The 19,285-nt window shown below is 44.4% G+C and overlaps 1 protein-coding gene across 5 annotated transcripts in view; it reads left to right on the forward strand.

The window, feature by feature from the left end:
* The window catches only part of LEF1 (lymphoid enhancer binding factor 1), a gene marked incomplete at both ends in the record, with an annotated part of 69,352 nt that overhangs the window by 33,590 nt on the left and 16,477 nt on the right, over window positions 1–19,285 (forward strand). For 3 of the 5 annotated variants that reach the window (XM_082282187.1, XM_082282189.1, XM_082282190.1), the window contains 5 exons: window positions 7,192–7,324; window positions 11,290–11,380; window positions 15,496–15,618; window positions 16,308–16,470; window positions 19,194–19,285. The exon at window positions 19,194–19,285 is cut by the window's right edge and continues 16 nt beyond it. In XM_082282187.1, the coding sequence (XP_082138313.1) occupies window positions 7,192–7,324; window positions 11,290–11,380; window positions 15,496–15,618; window positions 16,308–16,470; window positions 19,194–19,285 (602 nt within the window). Of the gene's footprint in view, window positions 1–7,191; window positions 7,325–11,289; window positions 11,381–13,564; window positions 13,649–15,495; window positions 15,619–16,307; window positions 16,471–19,193 lie in introns of all 5 variants that reach the window. The other 2 variants (XM_082282186.1, XM_082282188.1) reach the window with 1 other exon arrangement.

Consider the following 19,285-nt stretch of genomic DNA (forward strand, 5'->3'; position numbering starts at 1 on the left):
TTGTCAAATCACATTTATGCTTTCCTTTGCAATGCTCCCCTGGCTGTTGCACTGAATTTTTTATTGCACACCAACCCTTTGGGCTTCAGGCAGAACAGTTTTCTCCAGCTCCTCTTGCCTACCCTTGTACACTGCCTTGTGCACTTCCAGCTGTGACACCCCCTTGCTTCAGGTGCTGATCTTTGCGCCTGTGGACTGTGGCATGGTACTGTTGGCCATAAAGCTGCCTTTCCTGTGCATTGCAGACAGAGACACTTGTTGCTGGGCTTCCCAAAAAGGAAAGTGGTTTGAGCAGCTGGAAAAAGGTCACAAACTTTTCCTGCTCCCAAATAACCATGGGAAGGTCTAGCAAGCGTCCTGTGTGCCTCCTTCACCTGCTGATGTACTGGCAGCTTCTTCTCTCCAACTCCTGAGGGCTCCTGGCATGCTCTGACTCTAGTTTCATGATGCAGTGCATCCTGGGGAGATGGGGATACTTTCAATGACTGACTTAGAGTAACTTCCTTGTTCTGCCCTTTCCTGACTCCCAGCATGAAGTGCAACTTAGTTCAATGGTGAAGAGTTGAATACAGTACGTGAGGAAAAGGGGGACCAGGAGGATTTTTTTCTGACCTTGTCAAGCCATCAGTTTGGCCCCTGAAACATGCAGTTTTGATTTTAGTTTTGTTCTGAGTAAGTGTTAGCAGCTGTAAAGCTGTAAAGTTTCACATCAGCATCTATGCAGCATTTCACTTCACCGCCTCAAAATGGCGAGTCCCTGGGGTGTCCCCCCTGCTGTTTGTAAGCATGAAAGGTCAGTGAGATAAATGGCCTCCCACTGCCCAGTGGTGAAGCAGGGTTAAAAGACTGCACCATTTTTATTTGTCTTTCATAAATCACAGTATTCCTAAGCCCCTGTTTCCTGTGAGCAGTGTGTTCCTGTGGGTGTGCTTTCCTATCCTTGCTCCTTTTAGCTTCAGGTGAGGTTAAAACCCCCCACCATACCCACTCTGGCATTTTCCCAACTGTACTGTCCAAGGATTGGAGAAGATTTAGAAAATTAGGCATAAAATTATCTCTGCTGTCATGAGCCTAGAAAGAAGCTGGACATAAAACTCTTTTCTCTAAAAAACGGTTTGGGGCCAGGGGAGTAAACTGAGCTCCCTGTATCTTGACCTTGCTACATCTTTGGAAAGTTGTCTATGAAAAGGGACAGTACAATAACTCCCAGGGACATGGCAAATAGTAATTGCAATTACTGCTGGTGCTGATGAGCTTGTCTCTACTACTGGTAACTAGTCTTGGCCAAAACACCTTACTGTTACCACCTCCTTTTCTACCACTGGTACTCCTTTGCTAAAGCCTGTCTATGATGAACCCAGACATGGGCCTGGTTTTGACATTTCTCCAAAACTACTTTCCTCTTGATCTTGCATTTTTATTGCAACAGCTGGTCAGCAAAGGCATAAATGCAGAGTTAGTTTAGCCATTAAAATGCTGTTGGTACATTGAGAGGACAGCTGAAACTGCTGCCTTTCTGGGTTTGCTAAAACCTTCAGCCTAAGGATGATTTCAGGGCTCCAGAAAAGAGAATAGGCTAAAAAAGGGATTAATTTTTCTTATCTCTTCAGATCAAGGCCTCAAATTCTTCCACAATAACAGGACCATTTGGTCCTTTTACTTTGAGGTACTGCTGTAGCAGTAGTGGAAAGGTTTGGAGATGTTTTGGTGCTGGGGTTTTTTTGAGGAGCTGTCTGTTGTATCTTCCCCCTAAATTTAACACTTGTTGTCAAGAAGTTAAAGCTGTTTCTTCAAATGACCTCCTCTTTCAGGAATGAAAGGTAATGCATGCATTTATTCATCCTTACGTTGTTTTTTGGTTTCTTTTTTTTTTTTTTGGTTGACTTATTTTAGTCTTAATTGAGAAGATCATCTGCTAGTATCTGTAACCCATGCATAACTTGCTGATGGGAGAGGAAGAGTGGACACGCTGGGGCGTTCTTTTCGCTTTTTAGAAGCGACTTTGTGTTTAAAGAAAAGAGGAAAAACAAAACAAAAACCAGCCCAGCACCTCTTTGGGTGTTGACGAGGGACGTTCATGTCTTGTGTGCAGAGGCTTGCTTGCCTCACGGTTCTCTGCAAAGCTCCCTGCCTGCCTGCAACCTCCTTTGTAGATGTGTGTCCTTTGAAGGGTCATTAATTTAATATCTTTCTCTGTGCAGCAGCTGGAACAAATGGTGGCCCAGCTTCAGCAGGAGCTCCCAGCTGCCTGCCTCGCCCAGCGCTGACCTACAGGCATTTTTGCCATGGCTGTCTCAGGCTTTTTATAGTTTTTGCACACTTGTTGCATATAGGATACCTTACAGGTGTGGGCCTTCACTGAAGCATTAGCTGGCTGTTTGGGGAGGGCGTGAGGTTTGGTTTTTTCTGCTCTTGCTTTTCTTTGGAAGCATTTCAAAAATGAGGGAAAACTTACTGGATTCAGACTGAATATGAGCTGCAGCATTTCACCACCAACTCACTAGAGATTAATCTGAACTGTCTCATAGTGTGCTCCTTGGATGAGAGGGCAGGCACATGTCTGAAATGGTGAGCGGCTCTGTGCGTGCAGGTGCAGCACTGCCAGTGCAGGGCATGTGGCAGCAGCTGTGCCAGGGCCACAGCCAGAGGATTTCTCACCCTGCTCCTTGCCCTGGCCAAAATGCCTGAGTAGGTTCAATCTTAACCACTTGCAGACTGTGATTGCTGTTTGCAAGGGAAGTGTTTGCTGTTGTACTGACCTGTTCCTGCATTACTTTAACAGAGCAATAGTTTTAAACAGGTGTCCGGTGTATAGCAAAGCTCCTGTTGGGATAATGCCTACTGGTGGGTCAGGGCCCTCTTCCCTGCAAGCTCTTACCCTTTGCCCACCAACATTGTACTGGGGATCTGGGGGGTTTTTTCAGGTCAGTCATAAAACTGAATAGCAGTTTCATCTTAGCCCTAATTGGCCAAATAATTTGTCTTCTGCTGTTTCCAGTACATGTATGCTCTCCCAGTCTTGGTGGTATCCTTCAGGGGACTGTTCCCTGCCTGCACTGCTTCACTTCAACCTGAGAGCACATGCATGGGAGAAGTAAAAGAGACCAAGCTGATGAGAAAATGTGCCCCAGGGAGGGCCACAGAGAGGCCAGTTCCCAAAGGATGCTGGCGTGGTCTGTGCTGCAAGACTGTGTTCTGGGACTGGAGCCCTGGTGGCCTTGTGGTCTCTGAGAAGGAGACCACCAAGGTTGACTTGCTCACGAGTGTCCCTTTGAGCTGAGTGCTGTGGGGCACAGCTGTATGTCCCCAGGCCATCAGGAACAGGCTATCCCTTTCCCATTAGCCTTTAGTGTTCATAACAGGTCACACATGCATGATAAGGTGTCCGAAAACAAAACAGGTGGTCTTCAGGTTGTAAATAACAGGTTCTCATATTTAGTAATATACTTCTTTCAAATTGAGTGTCTTGAGCTATGCTGTATGTCCCATTTCCTTTACTTTCCAGGTTGCGTGAAGAAGCTTAGGCACAAAGAATGGAACTTCAGTGGTGTGGTGTGGTGTGGTGTGGTGTGGTAATACACCATGTATGCAGCATCAGAGCATGGGACAGCTTCAACAAACATTCAGCTTCTCCATATTGTCTTGGAAATGAGAATGGAAATGGAAATTTCATCCTCATTCACTTTATTGTGGTTTTAGAAGCTGCCTGGGTACCTACTTGCACCAAAATGCTATGTTTTGGTGGGTGGATGAAGTATAATTTCTGTACTGAAATACCAAAGAACCTCACATAGGACAGTGTGTAATTATGTAATTGTCTCACTGAAAGCGTGTGGACTGATGGGGTTTTGCAGGAGATTTTCAGGCTGTGCTGAGGAGAAAAGGCACTCTGTGGACCATGCCTGTATTAGATATAAATGTCACCAGTGTGCCAGGGAGAGCTGTGGTGGTTGTGGGCTTGGTCAGCAGGTGCTCAGTGAGCCATGGGGAATGGAGTTCCCCCTGCATGGAGGTCATGTTGACCAAGATTGTGTCTCTGTCAGTCTCTCAAGTTTTTCTGCAGTTGTATGCATTGTCTTTGGAGGATTCGGGGAGACAAATGTAGTAGGGATGGCATGTTTGTGGAAGGAGGAAGCCAGTGGGTAAGGACTGGGATGCAGTAGAAGCAGTCTCATCAGCACAGTCTTGTACCACAGTGTGAGGCAGGATTTGGCCATGCCTCACACCCCTGGAAAGCACTAGTGCCCACTGTGAGCAGTAGGTGGTGGAAGGGGCTTTGGCAACATCCCCAGTCCAGATGTCCTCAGGGCAAAGGGTGCAGGGCAGTGTCCATGGGGCTGGATGGGGTGCCTGGGGACAATCCCTCACCACAGCCGGGGTTGGGAGGGCTGAGAGGGTGGCGAGAGGGGCATCCAGGCCTGCATACGAGGTCTTGGTCTCCTGCCCTGAACCTTCTCTGTGAGGAAAGCCCAGAAAACCCATCTGGGTTGCCTTGTAGGGCAGGTGCTGTGGCAGAACCACTTCAAGTCCATAGGGCTTTTGGCAAATACGTCATCAGGCTTTTGCCCTCCTGGTTTTTTATCTTGCGTGTGTCACCCTGTGCGTCCTCCCGCTGTCAATCACTGTGGCCATCTTGGTGGGACCAGAGGGAACAGGGAGGCTCAGCCTGTGCCCAGCGAGCCACTGTCTGGTGTCATGCTGGGGTGACCAGCAGGACTTAGCTGCCAGAGCTCCCTGGGTCTTCCCAAAGCAGTGTGGGGCAGGCAGGCTGGGAAGCTTTGCATTATTGCTATTATTTATCGTTACTTTTTTTCTCCCAGTTTCTGGCTCTGCAGACCCCCAAATGCTCTTAATGGAGATATGGCCCGTTTATATGTTAATTTTAAGCCCGCTGACAAGCGGTTTGCTTTTCTCCTGACTTCTCACGGTTCCTTCGCCCGTTGAAAGCCGCTGCCATGGGCTTAGGGGATAAGGTGCCGAGAATTAGAAAATAAAATCAAATCTGTAGGATGCTGGAGAGCGAGAGGGTACGGGGATTGGCATGCTCTAAGTATAAACGCGTGATTTCTGAAAGCAAGGAACCCTGATACCAGGGGCGTGCATGACAATTACATCCAGTACAATACAAAATGTTAATTACTAAATTTTGAGAAATTAATGCTGATTAGCAGCTGTGTGTGTGTGACCTAAATACATCTATTGCTTATCTTTATTCATAATATACAGTTTATTGTTGATAAAGTAATGGCTGAATGGTGGGCTGGCTCATAGCTAAAGACTGAGGCCCGATTTGTAAATCATCTGAAATTTGTTGGCATCTGTTTTTTGTGGAATTTATACGGATGGAGAAGATGAATAGGAGTCTGAGGTATCCCCTTTTACAACTCAACTCATAGATATTATTGAGAATTCATATTGCTTTTATTATTTGGTCATAAAAATGGACCTAATGCTTGTTGGCTTTAAAACACCTACTAGTGCTGCTTTCTCTCTCCATCTTGCAAAATATAAGACAAGGCCGAAGCTTAAATTAAAATCCTCAGGTTCTTATCTCTTTCCCACAGGAAAGCAAATCTGTGTTGAAAACCGTAAAATTAAGAGGAGAGCAAGGATAGCATAATTTAGCAAAAATTCATGGCACCAGATTCTGAGCTATATGACTGGAGGGATAGGTCAGACATTAAGAAGATAGTGCCTGCTAAGGCAAGTTCCTTAAGGTGGTGCTCTGGAAACAAGGAAAACGGAAAATGCTGCACTGGTTCCCGTTTGCTTCCTTTCCTCTACTCCTACCGGCCTTAACAATAAATTGAGTTGTCCATTTAATAACCTGTCTGCTTCCAGAAGTCCAGACAAATCATGGACTTGTGCATGGAGCTATGTCCTAAAATCTGCTTTGTGCCAGGATTTCAATAGTGAACTCAATGAAAATTAATTTTATTGGCCTCTTAAATTATTTTTTTTCTTAATTCCTTATGTGTGACAGGCTGTCCTTGCTGTCAGTGTGTCTGTCTGAAGGATCGCTTTATTTTTTGGGGGGGTTTATTAAAAACCTGTTTATTCCATAATTATTTGTGCTAAGGGGCAGGGTAAAGTGGCAGGGTACAAACGAGGAGTGCCTGTTACATGCTGGCATCATTACTATGGCTTGTCCCACTGTGGAAAGAGCAAACTGAGTTTCAAGCAGTGTTAATAATGCAGGATTTCATTGGGATTGAGGAGTTCTGTTGTCTTGCAACCTTGATCTAAGGGCATAATTGTGGACAGGATCCTTCCACCATGCTGCCCGCCTCCTCCCCTGTGCCTCCGCACTCTGGGAAGTGCTGGTGGGAAGTGTGCATCTTTCCCTGCATGGACATCACCTTATGGCACCCATTTCAGAACCCTCATGGGTGTTTGTAGCACTTTGAGTTCTCCTTGATAGTCAGAGGCCTCCCAGCTGTCCCCATGCACTCAGCAGGTCTCCCCTCTCACTGACCCCCTTGAGAGGCCACTGCCAACTTCTTATGTATGAAATCAGGCTTCTAAGGGTGCCCTTTTAGTCACCTGGTACACAGACCAAGAGTTTTCATCCAGAGTGTGTAAAACTGCAAGGGACAAACTTGCCATTCCTCTGGTGATGGTGAGGGTTTGTCCCAGCTGTGCTGTGCCACGGCTGTGCAGGAGAACAGTGGAGAGGAAGAGGGAAGTTGAGGAAGCTTGTGTTGCTCTTAAGGCTGGAGATATGGCAAGCCTGTACTTTAAGCCTTCTTTTTTTGAATGCTGTTCCTGTAACCAAAGGGTTTCTCCAGCACTGCTGCTGACTCTGCTGTCCTTAGGTCACAGCCCTTCATGCACAGTGCCTGCCTGCCCAGCACATTGCTCCTCCTGCCCTGCAGCTCTCCATTTGCCATTTCCGCAGCCCTGTCTCAATGTGTCCCAAATGCCTTTCTTCCTGCTCCCGGCCCCCACCCATTTCCCTGCATTTCCTCAATAGCTGCATCCCTCCTCGGGTGCCAGTGGTTTGAGGATGCCGATTCTGGCAGCAAACCTGGTTTCCATCCACTAGCCCCAATGTCATGTCTGTCCATCTGTTTCCCCCGCTTCAGCAACGCAGATATTTTAAAACAGCATTTTGGAAATGTCGTCTGTTTTTTTTTTTTTTCAAAGCAGAAGCCTCACTAACACAATTTAACTTTTGTCCTTCTCTTGCAGTCCAACAAGGTGCCCGTGGTACAGCCTTCTCATGCGGTTCACCCCCTCACCCCTCTTATCACCTACAGCGATGAGCACTTTTCCCCGGGGTCACACCCATCTCACATCCCCTCTGACGTCAGCTCCAAACAAGGTGAGCCCATCCTTTCCCAGCACAGTGGAGATGCAGGGTGGTCCTGGTGCCCTCCATGCTGCTGACAGAGCTTTATTTGTAATATTTTAGAAGGAGGCTTCCAGATGCATATGCCCACTTTCAGAGATGGCAGTTCTGCTGTGATGCTGATATTTAAATTGGCGACTTAAATTTTTATGCTCTTTCTAATGTGATAATTCGGGCTTGTTTTTCTCATCAAAATCTTTCAAAATCTCGGTAAACAACAGCCAGTCTTCACCATCTCCTGTGGTGCCCAAGGCTTGCAGCATGCAGATGCAGAAAGGGCAACCTTCCCTCACCTTTCCGAAAACAGAGGGACAAGTGCTTCAGAAGTGGTGTTATTGAAACTTTTTCTTTCACTTTATTTTATGTCCTTGTATTCTAGCTGTCCATTTTCTTCTATATGTCACTTGGCATAATCAAAGCATTGCCCATAAAAATAGTTTTGAGCCTGTGCAAGTAAAAGCTTTACAAATGTGACATTTTTGAACCTTCTTGTGCTGGCTTCCTTCTGCAGAAAGCATCTTGTTACATGTCTGAGTCATTGATGTCAGTTTTCTCTGCACCTCTAGGACTCCTTAAGGCAAACACAAAAGCCTCCTAGATTCACATCTGGGAATGTCAGACCAGCCCTGCTCAGAGTCAGTCTGCAGGCCCCCAGGGAAGAGCAGACAGTCTCCAAGGTGTCAAGCCCAGCCTGTGCCAAGAGCTTCTGCCCAGTACTCAGGAGAACCCAAGGGATTCCTGGGAAGGGTGTGCTTGCTTGCAATGGGTTGCAGGAGCTGGGGAGGGATGTGATGGATACTGGTGAGATGCAAGGGGAGGACTGGCCATGGCTGTCGTGGGTCTGAGCCGGGGTTTGGGTAAGCACCTGTGCAGAAGAAATCTTCATGGGAGACCTGGTGATGAGGAGGAAAGGAGCGAGAGCAGAGGGTTTACAAAGGCATTCACTGTAGTCTGTATATCTGCATGGGCAGGAAGCCTGTCAGTGCCATGACTGGTCCTGGAGGGTGCTTCTCCCTGCCTCTGTCTGCGCTGGCATGTCCCACCATGTGCTGTGACACCCAGTTGACAAAATCGTGAAGCTCTGCTTTACCTGGGCACACATCCACATGCACAGTAATCTCATTTATCTGAAGAGGCTTCTAGTCATCACTGTTCAGGGAGAGAGACTTTTTCTTCTGTCTTTCCCTGAATGCCTACGCTTTATTTTGGCTGTGCTATGGAGATAATAACATGGGCTACATCCAGAAAATGCTATGGCCTGTTGGTTCTGTGTGTCTTTTGCTATTTGGTGGTTAGTTGTTTAGTTTTTTCTAGGGAGGGAGAATACAAAAAGCACTCTGCCTGGAAAGCCTGGCCTGTAGATACATATGTAATACCTCCTTCAGACTTGGAAGAAGCAAATGGAGACCTCCTGTCCTCATTTGTCTTCTTCCTTTGCATCAGTGCCCAGGAGAAGGATGTTCACACTCATTCCTTGAAATCCCAGGGGTGCCACGCGTTAAGAGAATGGGATTTCCACCTCTTGCTGAAGCTGGCTGTGACAGCTGGGGCACAACCCGCTGCTGCAGTTTGTGAGCTCAAGAGGTTTTTGCTTACTCTATGCTGAGTTTGCCCTCCTGTGCCCCATTTTTTTGCCTTTACCCCAGTTTATTTTTGTATTCCTGTACAGCAGACCCCAGCTAAACAACATCTGGTTTGTTGTTGCTGCTGCACATCCTCTCTTCTGCCGCTTCTCTACCCTCTCCCCTGTCCAGCACCCCACCAGTCACATCCCCATCCCTGAGTGCAAGCCTGCTGAGGGGCTCTGCCAGGAGGCACAAAGCTCATTGCCCTCTGGTGTTCCTGAATGGGCTCTTGATCCCTTTGCTCAGTGTCTGGCAAAGATGGCAATGGATGATGTGGATAATGCAGCCTGGAGACTGCTGGTTTTGTCTGGGATGGTCTCCTTGATGTGTGTGGTCTTTCCGTCCATGCTCCCTGTTTCGGCGCCACCGGCATGTGGGAGCAGCCGCACTGAAGTAGCCCATGCAGTAGCTGCAGAGAGGATTTTTCTTTTCCTCAGGTCCTCTGCCAAATGCCTCCAACCATTGTTTCTGTCCTTGCCTCCCACTGTGGGTCTGGAACAAGGCACTGCCCTGGCTCCCTAGCCCTGATGCCAGGGTGCCCTTCTCCCACCAAAATCCTCCAACAAGGGGGTCTGCAGCAGCTTGCCCTCAGCACTGCCTCTTGCACTCAAGGCACTTTGGGATGGACACACAGAACCACCTTCCTAAAGGCAGTTACTTTTTTTTTTTTTTAATTTTTTATAATTTTTTTCTTTAACCCTCTCGGGAGAACTTGGTTTGGAGAGCAGTGGCCATGTGGTAGCTGTGTGTGCTCCTGTGGGCATTAGGTGCTGGTAGCTGTCCATAAGGGGCCAGAAGTTTTGGATTAGCAATAACTATTGTGCATTAGTTAAGAGAGAGCAGTGTTGTCTCCGTGGATCAGAATTGCAGATTCTGGAGAAGAAGTGGCCCAGTTCCTTGTGCAGAACTTGTTCTGGCAGGGGCAAGGTCATGTCATCACTTCCAGGAGCATCAGTCATCACCAGAGATGTGAGAGATGAGACACTGGACTTCTTTAACACCTTGTTTGGTTTTCTTTTTTTAACCACTCACAAAGAGTGTTCCCTCTCATGTAAAAGCCCTGGGATATGTAAAGTGTTTCCTTTCCTGTTAGCTACCAGCTGTTTTACACCTTTGAAAAGACAACTGGTCAGAAATTCGACTCACTCAAGTTGTGGTTCCAAGTCTGAAAATTTAGTTTTTTTCAGACAATAACACCACTGGTATTATTTTCCATGCTTTCCTGTACACGGTCCTGATAGATATTCTTCAAATCTTGTAATTAAATTCAGAAGATTTAAATACAAACTGGGAGGGGAATAAATCAGTAACATCAATCTATAAATTAAGTGTCAAGGTAGCATATGCTCAGTCTTGGACCTTTGGAGTGTCACCACATTAATATTTAATACCCTTTTAAAGCGGCTGATTTAACATGTGAAGTAGACTTAACAATTCCTTCTGCTTCACCCCCTCTTCCCTAAACACATTTAAATAAATCAATGTCTTTGTGGCCTCTGCAACTGTAATTCCATGTCTCCTTGGGGAACAAGGTTTAGGTGAAGAATGGAGACCACAGACCCTTTTGGGATGAGGATTAGCTTTAATCTTGAGGTGATTCTTGCAGTTGTAGGACTCTGTGTTCTGGGGAATGTGAGCTGATGGATCATTCCTGATGGGACTCTTATTTTTCCATGAAATACTACCATTGCAAAACAGATTGACCTTGGAGCCCACAGGAGTCAACTTGATGAAGAGCTTAGTTGGAACTGGAGTGACAATTGGAAGCCAAATGAATCATATCAAGTGTGACCATTACAGGCCTGAAAACGATTCTTAATTAACCACTGATCCTCTGTGGTAGCAAGTTTCCAAAATCTGTGAATCCATAAGGGAACCCGTGAAAATATAAAAGTAGCAATTTACCTAATCTAGTAGCTCTGCTGTGCTGCCTCTTCGACAACGCTTTATTTTCCCCTTGTTTCACGATGTGTTAGAGGAGGTCCTCAGGATCCAGTCAGGTTTGGTGAGACCATTGAGAGGACAGAAGCACCTAATGCACTTCACAGGAGATCTAAACTTGCACAGGTCCTTACCCATACATTTATTTCCTCCTTCCACATTGTTTTTTCCAGTATCTCCCTTTGAATTGCAGTATTGTGTGCAAATTGTTTGAAAGGTGGCCCATGGAATCTTTTGCTTTTAACACAAACCAAGAAGGTGGTTATTTCTTATCCAGAGTATTAGTTCCACTGTAGTATTAGCTGGGAACTGTAGGTCATATACGGAGTATTTTGAGGAGAAAGTCACTCATTCTTCTGTGCTTTTTAACAGGCATGTCCAGGCATCCTCCAGCTCCTGATCTCCCTACCTTCTATCCCTTGTCTCCAGGGGGGGTTGGACAGATAACACCACCTCTCGGCTGGTAAGATTTTTTAGCTTCTTTTCAGACAGGTGCATGCTCACACCATTTGCTATTGTTGAATCAGTCGCAGCATTTACAAAACAATGTCATTCCAGTAAGAAATTCCTACTTTATTTTAGTTGAAAAGATGAAAAAATGTCGATCCTTGAAATGAATTGAATCTGTTTTTCGAATGCGTACAGAAATTGAAGTGTGTAGATTTCACTTTGAAGTCTCTATGTTTCTTATGGCTCAGATTTGTGGCTCTTAGCTTTTGGAAAGATAGCAGAAAACAGTTCTCAAGGAATTAAATGTAAATTTTAATAAACAAAATTGCAATTACTCAGGAGAGGGGAGGTAAGAAGGAACTTTGAAGTATGTATGCGTGGGGAAACCTTGAAACTGCCCCAAATGGAGAACAAACTTTTGTAGTCTGCTGCTTTTTACAGTTTCTGTATGGAGAAAAGCCTCTGTCACTGGGAGATCTTGCTGCTCTTGCTAATACTAGCACTCTCATGATCTCTTGCTGCCACTCAGGGTGGAGGAAATGTGGTATTTTTGGAGTAACAGATTTGGCAGGGTGCTTCATGTCTACTTGGGGTAGATATGTACTTGCCTTCAGTTCTCTTCGAACAGGGAATAAGGAAACTCAGCCATAATTTCAGCGCTTTAGAATCTGTATTGTGACTAGTCTGTGCCCACGCCATGAGGGATGCAGATTTTTTTTGTTTTTAATGTCTCCATGGGAGGGAAACATGATCCAGATGACAACAGGCAGAGAAAGTAGAGAGCAGAAGATGGTGAAATGCTGTATTGCTGGCATATCTTTCAGGAAAGGCCACATGCCTTTTTGGAACAAATAATTAGTAGATATCAAACTAAAATATGGAAGTATCTGACTATTTTTTTGATTTTCCCCCTCCCCCCCATTTTGCTGCTTAGCTGTCTCCTCACTTCCACTGTCACCAGGCAGTTGCTAGCATGCGCTTTCCAGATGTGGTCAATCCTTTCTTCTGAATGGTTTCTTGGTGCGAAGTTGGGGGGAGGGAAGAGGGAAAGAGAAAGGAGAGACAAGATCCAACCTTACAAGACTCTGGATGCGTTCAGCAGCACTCACCAACAGCGGGACATACTCAGCTGTCCCTTGTGCTACGGCTCCCTGCTGTGAGGTAGCACTGGTGAGACTTACTTCAACTTTTTTTTTTCATTTCCTCTTCCCTTTGAGCACTGCTCATTTCCAGTGACATGCTCCAAGAGTGAAACCTTACTGTGTCCTGAACCTTACAAAGGCCCAGTTCCATTCTTTCTCATCTGATTGACCAGTCAATAAGCATCTGAGTAGTATTGATGTGTTGATGTGTGTGGTACCCCTCTGGTTGGAAGAGGTGTTTGGGCTGAACTGGTATTTGCTTGCATTACCATCGCATGCTACTCCAGGGAGTTCATTGTAGTCATGACTGAACCATTGCAAACTGAAAGTAATCAAAATGTAGCGATGATCATAAAAATTAAAGACCTCAACTGACGGACTGGTGGCAAAATATTATGTATATGTGGGAGTGTCAAGGAGGGAAGACCTTCACACAAGCTTCTCTTACTGGACTGCAAAGTTTGATCTTTAAGTAGTAAGATTGACTTGTGTCGCTGTGGCCTTTTACGTGGTTGGGTTGGAGTTTTTTAATCAAAAAAATTTCTGCTTAGAAAAGCTGTCCACTTGTACCTCACTATAGCATATGCTAATGGAGAGAGTCCTAAGTTTTCAAAGACTTAATAAAACTGTTCAAAAGGCTTTTTAGCTTAATAATTCACCATCTGGTGTTCTCGCTCTGATCTACAGTAGAACTATTTGGAATAAGATGCTTTTTTCCTAAGAGCTTGTTTAACAAATCTGATTCCAGTGCTTCTAAAACTAGGTGAGAGAGGGATAGAGATAGAGGAGTGTGCATGTGTGTTATGTGCCCTGGGGGAGGAAGGCTGGTTGTTTTGCTTTCCTTCCCAGTGGAAACTTAGATTGGGAATCTTTCAATAGCAAGGGAGAAAGTTCAAAGCATTTAAGTACTCATTAGTTTCACTCGGAGAACTCTTGAAAGTGTTAGCTCTTACTATTCATTTGTGACTGAGTTCCCATCAAGAGCTTGTAACTCTAGAGTAACCATTGAATACCATATCGTATGATTGATGGGTTCCTTTCTTCTGTGACCTCAGGCAAGGTCAGCCTGTATATCCTATCTCGAGTGGATTCAGGCAGCCCTATCCATCCTCACTCTCAGTCGACCCTTCCATGTCCAGGTAGGTGTAGGTGGTGAATGACTGACTGGGGAGTAACTGCTGGCATTAGAGGGCAAGTTGCTCTTCCGCTTGCGTCTTGGTCTGCCTTTGCTTGCTTTTCAGTCAGCTAAACCCTTATGCATACATTTTTATTTAACTTATGTGTTGTATATGCAGTTTGCCTGGATCCCACACTGGTCTCATTCAGCATTTTCTTGTCAGTCTCTGAAGTGTTGCAATGAAGAGCACCAGTGAATTGTCAACAATTAATTGAGCTGTTTCATCTGAAATGCGTCATTAGTTCATTTCTAGATGCAACACATAGTGTTGTGCATAGCATCCTTGGGTTTTGCTCATGTCAGTATGCAGCCAGGTGGATTGTCACTCTAGTCTGCGTTCTCTAGTTCCAATTTCAAAGCTGTTGGTAATTAGTCTTGAATCACGTAGGTAATGCTCTGTATGGAAACTTGCTCGCAAGTAGGTATTTCATAGCCCAAAGCCACTAATGGCAGGGGATGCCAGCACAGTATTTGTACTGGTGTGTGACTCAGGCACTGTGTCTTTATGTCTAAGTGCAAGCAAGCAATGCTAATTGAGACTTGGGCATGACACACTCCAGATCTCCTATGCTCTGCTTTCGCATTCTAAAGACAGCTTCTGCATCCTGTGCTTGGTGTACACGAGGTTGCAATATACCGTTCCTGGGGTTTTTTCTGTGACCTGTAGAAGACACACCCTCTTGCACAGGGATTTAAGGCAGGCCATTTGATAAGTGGGGGGTCCTTTTGCCTCTTTGTGTGTGGGCTCTTTTGGATTATCACTGTCCCTTCACTTCTTTATACGGGAATGATAAGCATGTGCCTGTCAGGGTGATTGGGAAGAAAACCCATTCTTCCTTCAAGATAAAATCACTTGATTTGGTTACAGGGCTTTGTGTTTCCTTTATTTTGATCACATGAAGGAAAAGGGCAACAAGGGGACTAAGGCATGGTGAAAGGAGAGGCTGGATGCCATTCCTTAGCCATCACTCCTTCAGCAAAACTTTGGAGCATGAGCTTGTTTTTGATGTTAACAGTACTTTCCACCAGTTTAAAATACAGCATGCAGGTTTTCTGCTGCTGCTGAGCTTGCAATGTTCAGCACCTTCAAGTTCTGTCTCAGCTGTCCTTAAGAGTGACCTGGGTTAGTAGGGTGGGATTATTCAGTTAGTGGTATTTTGGTTTTATTTTCCATTTTCCTTCTTGTACAAATGAAAAGAAGCTTTAATTAGGACAAAACTCTCTCCCTGCTCCCATCCTTCATCCAGGATGCAGGATTTTCAAAGTTTATTTTAAGCATTTGAGGTAAGAATAGTCGGTTCAGATGAAGTGATGTTAAAATCTTTTACCTTAAGTACCTTGAAAAGTAAAGAGAGCTATCAGGGACTTCTTGAAAAGACTCTTCTTTCATTTTATTTGTTTCTGCATGGCAGTTTCCTCCTTTGCATTGGCTGGTGGTGGATGTTTCAAGAACGTTTATATCTTGATGTGGAAATACACTTTTTTGGTTAAGAAATGTGTATTTTTATTTCTAGACAGTGCAACAGTATAAACATTAAATATTTCTTGTATGCATTGCTAAAAGTGTTTGCCTGAAAGGTAATAAAATAACTTCTCTACAACCAAAATGTTGACTGATTTGTTTGTTTTTCTTGAATAATTGGGCTACAATGCACAAATCTTAGCCAAATATTTTTCATGTGCTCTGTAAGAGTTGTCTTCATTGCAAGCTCTGTAGCATTTGCATTCTTAGAGTGTCCTGCTGCTGTCATACGTGTTTGATGCCTGTCTCCAGTGGGGTTACAGACCTTGCTTTGTTTTCTCTTTTAGGTTTTCGCATCACATGATTCCTGGTCCTCCAGGCCCTCACACAACTGGAATCCCTCACCCAGCTATTGTAACACCTCAAGTAAAACAAGAACATCTGCACAACGACAGTGAGCTAATGCATGTGTGAGTCTGCCTTTCTGCACTAGCTCATAATGAATAAATGTTTGAGAACTAACTCTGTCTGAAGAAGAGTCAAGGATGTTTTAAAAAAAGTGTCTTTCATAATCTCTCTGAATTTTAACTCTTCTCCTATAACTAAAACTGGAGCTGTGAGCTACTGTTTGGTAAGGGTAATGAGAAGCCATTTTTCATTGCAGTCCAGCATTTTTAAGCTGTTGGCAACAGCCATCTTGATTCAGTCATACTCATGGACCTGTCCAGCTGTGACTCGTGCTCTTTCTGCTGGAAAAGTCCTTACCTGCAAAATTCACTAGTAAAAAGCAGTCTCATTGCTTAGTACTCAAAGGCAAAAGGCCTAGGAAAGAAGGGGATGAGAAGGTATTCTCCGGCCTATGGCAGTGGTCTTTTAGGGTACCATGGATAGCCTTTCAAAAAGAGAATTGAGACAAGTGATGAATTTGGAACAGATTCACAGATTAACTGTTACTTGCTAGAGAATGTCAACCTGACGTCCTCCCTGAGTATTAAACTAAAAGATGTGAAAGTGGATGGGACGTGACCACTGAAATTCTCATTCTTACTACTTAAGTGCTACTGTAACCACAAGTTAGTAATGTTCCATTGGATCTTTTTAGGTTGAAGCAAATTAATGCTTTTTTTCCTTTCCTTTCCCTTTCCCAACCACGTTTTAGGAAGCCTCAGCACGAACAGAGAAAAGAACAAGAGCCAAAAAGACCTCATATTAAGAAACCTCTGAATGCTTTCATGTTGTACATGAAAGAAATGAGAGCAAACGTCGTAGCAGAGTGTACTTTGAAAGAAAGTGCAGCTATCAACCAGATCCTTGGCAGAAGGGTATGTACCAGGAGGGTTTGTGAGTGCTCATGTGTGCTGCTAATTTGTGTTTCCCTTTAGCTGGGTGTGAAGGCTGACTTTCTGCTTGAGGTGATAACTGATGTGCAACTATTAAATTAGCTATAGAAGATCAAACATGCAACAAAAATAAAAGTAGTATCTTGATTTTCTTTTTTCAGCATTAGCAACATCATCAAATTTGTGTCTGTTCCACTCATGTTATGGTGCCAGCAGCTCAGACATTAAATAGCCTCAGTCACACATGAAGGAGCATTTTAACCAAGTTCTGGGTCCTCCCTTATGCCAGTGTCCATCAGAGCAGGAAAGGATCATTCAAAGTTGAACACTGGATGCCACTGGAGATGAAACTCAAAAGTGAATATATGGTGGTCCAATTGTAAAGTCATGTAGGTTGGGAGGGACCCATGGAGGTTGTGTAGTCCAACATCTGCACAAAGCAGGTCCAGTTACATCAGGTTGCTCAGGAACCTGCCTAGTCATGTTTGGAATGTCTCTAAAGTCATCAGCTGAGTACTGATGATCCCAGTACGTGTACCAGAGCTTTGCTGAGAACTGTTTGCTTCTGTGGCATTTTAGTTGTTTTGTACCTTCCACACAGAAAAAACCTATGGAGGCCAACTCACAGTACAGCCTTTGTGTTCTCTGCCAGTGTTATTCTTCCAAGGGAAGGCAGCAGAGGTAAATACCCATTTTGCAACTGACTCCCAGAAATGAGAAAAGGGGTGACTTTTGTATCAATCTGAGTAGGGATTATTCAAATTCCCAGTGAACACCTCTTTTTGATCACTGACCAAGGCAGTACTGAGAGGCATTGTGACTCTGAAAACCCTGTGCTCTTAAATGGGAAATCAGCACATGACCTTAAAGTGCTCCTTTTGTATTACAGTCAGAAGACTTCCTGCTCCAAACACAGCAGAAATCTATTGGTACTTGTCCCAGTTCATGCAGACTTCTGCTTTGTTGTTCTTGTTACCTCCCCTTAAAGGACATCTTGGTGCTTGCCTTTTCCATGCTTTCATGCAAGTCTCTAGGATCATATATGGGCCATTTGCTTAAGAGTTGGACTTGATCCTTGAGAGTCCCTTTAAACTCACAATATTCTGTGACCTGTGAACTGCTCTTTACAGGTGACAGCAGTCCCAGATGATTGATCTTAGTTGCTTAGTATATCAGCCTAGTTTTCTTGGCCTGAACAAGGGCAGTGGCTTATTTATCTCTGCTTTGGCAAGGAATCAAGCCTCAGGGCTCCATTGCCTGTTTTTTCTGCAGCTTGGACTCCTCTTTTCAAGTTGCTGTTCTCCATGAAAGTACCTCAAATTCCACTTTTGCTGTCGTGCAAACGATGCATGAGTTATCCAATATAATTGCTTGGAGATTAATTAACACTTGACAATTCAAGTGTCTCATGTTCAGTCATCCTGGTCACTACTTACCCTGTGCTACCCCAGAGCAGGAACCACCTCTGTTCTCATGAGCTGACACTTAGTCTGCTGCTGGGCTCTCCGATGCCACAGCATTGTGGTCACTACCTCCCAGTTTTTGAATGTGCATGTGGAGTTTTGAGAATTGCAGACAGGCTGAACTGCTGTGCTCTCAAGAACACATCCAACTTGCCAAGTCAAGGCAAACGAGCTTTAGTTCACGTCCTCTGACATGTAACTGAGTAACACATTAAGTCATACAAATGCGATCTGATCTGAAATCTTAGTTCTGTATGTAATTCTTGTATGGGTGTCTTAATGATTTCTTAATGATTTTTGTCTCTTTTTTGGATTTTTTTAATAACTTCTCCCCTCACTTCCCCATGGATGTTGTCAAACAAGAAGATGCATCTAATGCTGCAGCAGTGGAACTTAATTAAAAATAAAAGGCCTTTACTCTTTCTGGTTCAGGTCTATGATAGGTGTTTCAAAAAGGACAAAATTACGAAATACTAATGTAGCTTATGCCTTTTCAGATTTTTAGGTTGTGAGGTTTTGTGTTTGCATTTTTTTTTGGGGGGGGGGGGGGGGGGAGGTGGTATATGTTATTATTTTTAAGTACATGAAACCAGGAAATTTATTCCTGCTTGGCTACAAAAGTCAACTCATGTAATCTGTAAGACTGTAGTTCTGTGATTTCTTTATCTTAGAAACTTTTGCAGTTGCCATTTACTTTTTCAACCAGAAAGCAGGTACCTTGAAGTTCAATACTTAGAAGTTGATCTTGGAAAGGGAGTGCTAGTGCCCAGAAAGCCTTCTGTGTTGGCATTGAAAACTTGAGTCTAGCTGCTACTTGAAACCAAGACAGCAGACCCCTCTGTCAAGGGGAGATTGCTGCCCTTCAAAAGCAGCACAAACCCCTTCAGTTCTGTCAGGAGCTAAAGGCTGGGTTTTGTTGCCGTTTTTTTGTTAGGGTTTGCTTTTGTTTGTTTGTTGTTGGTTTTTTTTAAGTAGTGTTGGGAGAGCATGGTTCTGTGAGCAGACTATTCGGTGAGCCCTGTTTCCATAAATAATTTTTGTCTTGCTCAAGGCACTTGGCAGTTGCAGAGCTGACAAATGCCTGAAAGTCAGTTAATAAACACAGGTGCTTGTAATTGCTAATGAATTTCATTTTTGCAGTGGGGAAGGACTGAATCAAAGTCACTAAAACACTTGTTCAAGTCATCTGTTGCCTAGGTGTAAGGTAGTTCCCAGTCTAAAGTTGTGTTTATTTGTTTGCAGTGGCACGCTCTCTCCCGTGAAGAACAAGCAAAATATTATGAACTAGCTCGTAAAGAAAGGCAGCTACATATGCAGCTTTATCCAGGCTGGTC

This window comes from Coloeus monedula, assembly GCF_965178545.1.
Source record: "Coloeus monedula genome assembly, chromosome: 5".
Taxonomy (NCBI): Eukaryota; Metazoa; Chordata; class Aves; order Passeriformes; family Corvidae; genus Coloeus; species Coloeus monedula.